Genomic DNA, 6,384 nt, shown 5'->3' with positions numbered 1-6,384 from the left:
TACAGGAGATCAGAATCGTACCTATCCCTTCGATTTGAATCTTTGAGGTATCTCCAAAGGATACATTACCTCTCACCATTTTATTGATCTCCACAAACTTCTCTTTGCATCCACACATATGATTGCTTGCTCCATTGTCCAAATACCACGAGCTGCAATCATCATGTCTTCTTCCTTGAGTGCCATCAACAACGTTGACTCATATTCTTCTTTCTTGTCGTCAACAAGGTTAGATTTTTCTTCAACATTGCTACGACATTCCAAGAATAATAACCAAATTTATGACAGTTATAACACTCAATTTTTGATTTGTCAAACCTTTGTCCATTATTTTCTTGGTAGTAACCACGTCATCTTCCTCCTCTATATCCACGACCATGACCTCTGAATGTCTGGTGGATTTTAACTTCATTGTTGAAGTTGTTACCGTTACTTCTTCCTCTTTCGAGATCGCTACGGCCTCGACCTCGTCTATTCCCTCGATAGCTCTTTTCACCTCCATAATCCTTGAAGGATGCCTGAGTTTTAAGAAGTTTCTCCAATGGCACTTCTTGTCTCCTTTTGATCTTTTCTTCGTGGGCATGTAAAGAGCCCCCCAATTGCTCTACCATCATAAAGTCTAAATCTTTATACTCCTCAATAGCACACACCACAAAATCAATTTTAGGTGTTAAAGTGGAAATGATCTTTTCTACCACACGGACATCTTCTATGTTCTCACCGTATCTTCTTAGTTGATTTACAACAACCTTCAATTTTGAACAATAATCCAAAATGCATTCGGATTCTTTCATTTTAAAAACTTCAAAATCAGCCCTTAGAGTTTGAAGTTTTACCTTCCTCATCTTGTCTACTCCTTGAAGAGAATTTTGTAAAATCCCCAAGCTTCCTTTGAGGTGGTAACATCTGCCACCTTCTCAAACATGGCATCATCCAGACATTGGTGGATGAGCGTGAGGGCTTGTTGATCCTTCTTCCTCATCTTTGCCAAGACCTCTTTTTCATTTTAAGGCAGAGTTTTCTCATTATTGGGTTTTGCATACCCTCTTTCTACGATTTTCCATACATCATGAGAGCCAAGAATGACTTTCATAAGTAGACACCATTTCTTATAATTATCTTTTGTGAGACGGGAGTACTAAAAAGATAGCGGGTCATTATTCGTCATGGCTCTGATACCACGTTGTTGGAAAAAATAATAATCCCGCCCAAGAATAATATCCACGGTAAATAATAATAACACAAGAGAGTAACAACGACACCAACTCTTTTAATGGGGTAAAATACAATACCTAAGCGGAGCAATATAACTACTATAATATTACAACTTAGTAATGTCTAGAGACTACTACAATTTTGAAATAAATAACACTCTTTATTTAAAAATACTTTACTACAATATTACTCACACTCACTATTTATCTCACAGACTACAATCTGTGGATTACTCTCTCTAACTTCTATTGCTTCTCTCTTATTTTGGTGTAATTGAAATGAAGAATGGATGGCTCTATTTATAGTAAGAGATGTCATCTAACTACTACAAAGAAGATGGATTGTTGTTGATTTAGTCTTATAATATTTCAACAAAGTTAGGCACCTCTCATCCCATTTTTCTTCTTTTTATTTTGTTTTCTTCAATATGAACCCCACAAATATTACTCCATTTAAGTTGTTGGCCGTAGGAGAGCCAGTAAACATACAATACAGCAACAGAAAAAAGAACTGCTCAACTATGACCAGTTTGATTGGATTCTCCTCATTCCATATCCTTAATACTCCCTCAATTCCATGTTAATTGACAGGATTTAGAGTATGCGAGTCAAGCTATTTAATTTTTAGTGTGAATATTAACATAAAATTTTTAAGTTTTTTAAATAACTCAACATATCTAGAGATCACATAAAAATTATTATAAATCATAGTAATAGATAATACCTAATTCAAAATATTTAAGAAAAAGAAAAATATCTTTAGCTTAGTAGTAATAATACTACATAAAATGTGGAACAAGTGAAGTACTAATTACCTACTTTCAACATGTTGATCACTTGGCCATTAGGCCTAGGTAAAAAGTTATCGGCTTTTAGGCCAAACCAATTCACCTTATTATGGTGAAATAATTTTATACAGTAAACACATGCATTAAACAATCACGGGCTATCAAATAATATGGTAGGAAAGTCAGTTGTTCACGAAATAAAAATTTAGACAAAGTACAAAAGTAGAAATCTATCCACCAAATTAAAATTTAGACAAATAAGAGAATTTACTCTAGTGTTATCTCTGCTAGAGTTGGAACCTTATTTCATAATATAAGTTGTTACTTCAACTCTCGAATGCTAAGCTAGCGGTTGTGCGTGCCTATAAAGTAAATCTTAAAGAGCTCATTGGGGAAAAAAACTCTTATTTACAAAACTATAATTGTGAGTGTGTGACGATAGGTAACTAATCATCAGATAAAGTAACAAAAGTTAATGGACCATATGATTTCTTCTCTTATGCATCAAGTGCCCAAATATAGTTATATCTATGACTCTACCCAAATAGCTAGAGCTTTAGTTCTTTCTCAAATGTTGACCACTGTAACATCTGATAGGATCAAACCTGTTGTTATACGTGAAAGAAAGAAAAGTAGACAAAATAAAACAAAGAAAAGTCAAAGAGATAAGAAAAATGATAGGTGGAAGAATTCATTTTTAAATTTTTTTTCTTATGACGTAAGTGCTTACGTTGGCAGGGTGAATTCTTTTCTTATGACGTAAGTGCTTACATCGGTAGGTTGAATTTTTTTCTTATGACGTAAATGTTTACGTCGGCAGGACATTCAAATGCCTATAAAATGGGTCTGCATTTTCATTTGCAGATGATCCCTCAACTTCTTCTTTCTCTTCAATTAATAAATAATTATCTTTTGTGTGGCCATGGAATAGGCAAAAATTACCAAGAAAAACTTAATATTTTACAATTAAAAATTATAAAATATTTTCCCAAAAGTTTGTCACCTTTTATAGTAAGAGATGTCATCCAATTACTACAAAAAAGATGGCTTGTTGTTGATTTAGTCCTATAATTTTTCAACAAAGTTAAGCACCTCCCATTTTTTTTCTTCAACAAAGTTAGGCACCTATCCCATTTTTCTTTTCAACAAAGTTGTCAACAAAGTTAGGCACCTCCCATCTCATTTTTCTTTATTTCTTTTTTGTTTTTCTTCAATATGAGCCCCACAAATCTCTCCCTTAATTTTGATTTTTCTTTTTCATTCCAAGACTTGATCTCAATCTCTGAAAATCTTCAAACTTAAAAAGCTTTGTAAAGATATCTGCAGCCTGATCATGAGACTTCACTTATTTGAGTTTGACTTCCTTCTTGACAATGCACTCTCTGATGAAGTGATATCTTGTATCTATATGCTTTCTTCGATCATGATACACCGGATTCTTGGCGAGTGCCTGTGCAGATTTTTTATCAATACAAATCTCTGAAGCTTCAATTTGTGGCAAATTGAGCTCCTTCAATATTCTTCTTAGCCAAATAGCATGACAGGTACATGATGTTGCTGCTATATATTCGTCTTCACAAGTCGAGAGAATAACTATGGACTGTTTCTTTGAACTCCAAGAAATAACATAATCACCCAAGAAAAATACAAAGCCAGTTGTGCTTTTTCTATCATCAATATCTCCCGCATAATTACTATCACAAAATCCCATAAGGTTGAAATCATTAGAAGAAGAATAAAATAACCCAAAGTAGATCATACCTTTTAGGTAACGAAGAATTCTTCTAGTGACCTTCAAGTGAGTGGAGGTAGGAGCTTCCATAAAGTGGCTTACTACTCCAACCGCAAAGAGTATATATGTCCTCGTACAAGTCAAGTACCTCAAACTTCCCACAAGACTTTTGAAAAATGTGGGATCCACTTTTTCTCCTTCATCAAACTTGGATAATTTTGTCCCACTCTCCATCGGTGTGTTCACGGGGTTACAATCGAGCATGTTGAACTTCTTCAATATCTCTTTTGTATAGTTTTCTTGAGAGATAAAAATTTTATCCTTCGCCTGCTTCACTTCTAGGCCCAGGTAATATGACATGAGCCCTACGTCTGTCATCTCGAACTCATGAGACATATCTTTCTTAAAAGATTCAAACAAACATGGGTTATTACCCATAAAAATAAGATCATCAACATAAAGACAAACAAGAAATATATCTCTATTAGTATGAACTTTAAGATAAAGAGCATATTCATGGAGACAACGAGTAAACCCATTGTCTTGAAAATACTTGTCGATGCAACTATTCCATCCCCGTGGAGCCTGCTTCAATCCATATAAAGCTTTCTTCAACCGCAACACTTTATCTTCATGGTTTTTAACCACAAACCTAATGGCTGTTCAACATAGACTTCTTCTTCAAGATAGCCATTCAAGAGGCTGTCTTGACATCTAGTTGATGGATCTTACACTTCATTTGCGCCGCCAAAGAGATCAGCAAACGAATCATCTCCATGCGGGCAACAAGTGCATAAACTTCTTCATAGTCAATGCCTTGCCTTTTCTTGTAGCCTTTAGCCACAAGTCGTGCTTTGTATCTCTCCATATCTCCATCAACATTCTTCTTTCTCTTGTATACCAATTTCACTCCAATTGCTCGATGACCTTTGGGAAGAGTTGTTAACTCTGAAGTGTTGTTCTTCTCTATTGACTCGATCTCCTCTTCCATGGCTTGTCTCCACCTTTTGTCTGTAACAGATTCATCAAAGTTCATTGGTTCACTATCAGCAAAGAGACAATATAAAAAATTAAAATTAGTAACTTCTTTCGTGCCATCATAGAGCTCTTGAATGCTCCTTGTCCTTTGCGGTTGCTCATTTGAACTTTGTTGAGATGAAGGAGATGCAACATTGGTTGGAGAAAGAGGTAGAGTTGTATCCTGCACAAGTTCTAGGGTCTCTGGTTCTTCTTCATCGCCAAAGTATGGAAGAAAATCATATGAACTTTCTTCCTGAGCTTCCCAATTCCATGCCAATTCTTCATCAAATTCAACATCACGACTCACCACCATCTGGCCGCTACTTGGGTTGTATAGCTTGTAACCTTTTGAACTCGTATCATAGCCAACAAACACATGCTTGACACTTCGATCGTCAAGCTTCGCTCTCCTTGATATGGTACATAAACATAGGCTATGCTCCCAAAGATTGTCAACTGCTTGACACTTGGCTTTCTTCCACTCCATGCTTTGTCACGACCCAAAAACCAACTGTCGTGATGGTGCCTATCGTGGTACTAGGCAAGCCACTACTCAACTATCTCAACACAGTAAAAGCTTTAAAATATAGGCGAAAATAATTTAATATTTAAGAAAAGCCCTTTTTAAAACCGAAATAAACCCGCAACACAATACAATCTATCCCAAAACCGAGGTGTCACCGAGTACATGAACATCTATGTCAGAATACAGTCTACTACAATGTCTAAGGAGTAAAAATCGAAGTACAGATAAAGATAAAGAAGGAGAGTCAAGGCCTACGAACGCCATGCAGCTGCCTCGATAGACTCCGAGATCCTATCACCTCAATCACCAGCCACCGTAAGCAGAAGTACCTGGATTTGCACACGAGGTTCATGGTGTAGTGTGAGTACAACTAACTCAGTAAGTAACAAACCCAAACTGTGGGCTGAAAGTAGTGACGAACTCAACTGGTACAGTTCAATACACAAAATACCAGTGCAGAAATGTATACATGCTTTAAAGTTCGGTAGATATCTTTAAACAGTAAAATGGATCAATCTAGATGATATGAAAAAAAATATAACTCCTCAACCTATGCCATGCCTATGCAATACTGTATGTGATGCACCATGCTGACAGCCTTATGTGCTCACACTCTCGAATACTCAACCACTCGGTACTGTATATGGCCAATACAGACTAGGGAAGATCCATCCCGGAACATATACATCACTGACTATAAGTCACCCAGTACCAAGGAAGGCCAATCTAGCCTTGTGGAGAAGATCCATCTCTATATAATATCAACCGCGCCTACTAGGGATGTGTGCAGACTCCGGAGGGGCTCCTTCAATCCAAGCGCTATCATAAATCAGTATAACTACTGCGACGTACATCCCGATCCCATAAATGTCACTCATAATCAGGCACTCGGCCTCACTCAGTCATCAATCTCTCCAGTCTCTCTCTCACGGGCTCACAATGTCATGATACTAGCCCGAAAACAATAATATGATGCATCAATAAATAACAACAGAGACTGCGATGAGATATAAAATAAATGAATATGACTGGGTATGAAATATCAATGAAAACAGTAAGACAACAACTAGAAACGACCATTATGGGTCCAAACAGTACCGGCAT

The 6,384-nt window shown here is 36.5% G+C and overlaps 1 protein-coding gene across 1 annotated transcript; it reads right to left on the bottom strand.

Annotated features, from left to right (window-relative positions):
• Window positions 1–350: 350 nt before the first annotated feature.
• On the bottom strand, window positions 351–845 carry LOC138899165 (uncharacterized). The gene has a single exon (XM_070185311.1). It carries the CDS (start codon window positions 843–845, stop codon window positions 351–353), a length of 495 nt encoding a protein of 164 aa, XP_070041412.1.
• Between the last annotated feature and the right edge of the window lie 5,539 nt (window positions 846–6,384).

This window comes from Nicotiana tomentosiformis, chromosome 1 (genome assembly GCF_000390325.3).
Source record: "Nicotiana tomentosiformis chromosome 1, ASM39032v3, whole genome shotgun sequence".
In the NCBI taxonomy this organism is placed as follows: Eukaryota; Viridiplantae; Streptophyta; class Magnoliopsida; order Solanales; family Solanaceae; genus Nicotiana; species Nicotiana tomentosiformis.
Note: the sequence above shows the minus strand (reverse complement) of the source record. Positions and strands in the feature narration are given on the sequence as shown.

Bases quoted from the DNA above. Each gene is read 5' to 3' on its own strand.
- LOC138899165 (XM_070185311.1), bottom strand. From the start codon at position 845: ATGAGGAAGGTAAAACTTCAAACTCTAAGGGCTGATTTTGAAGTTTTT.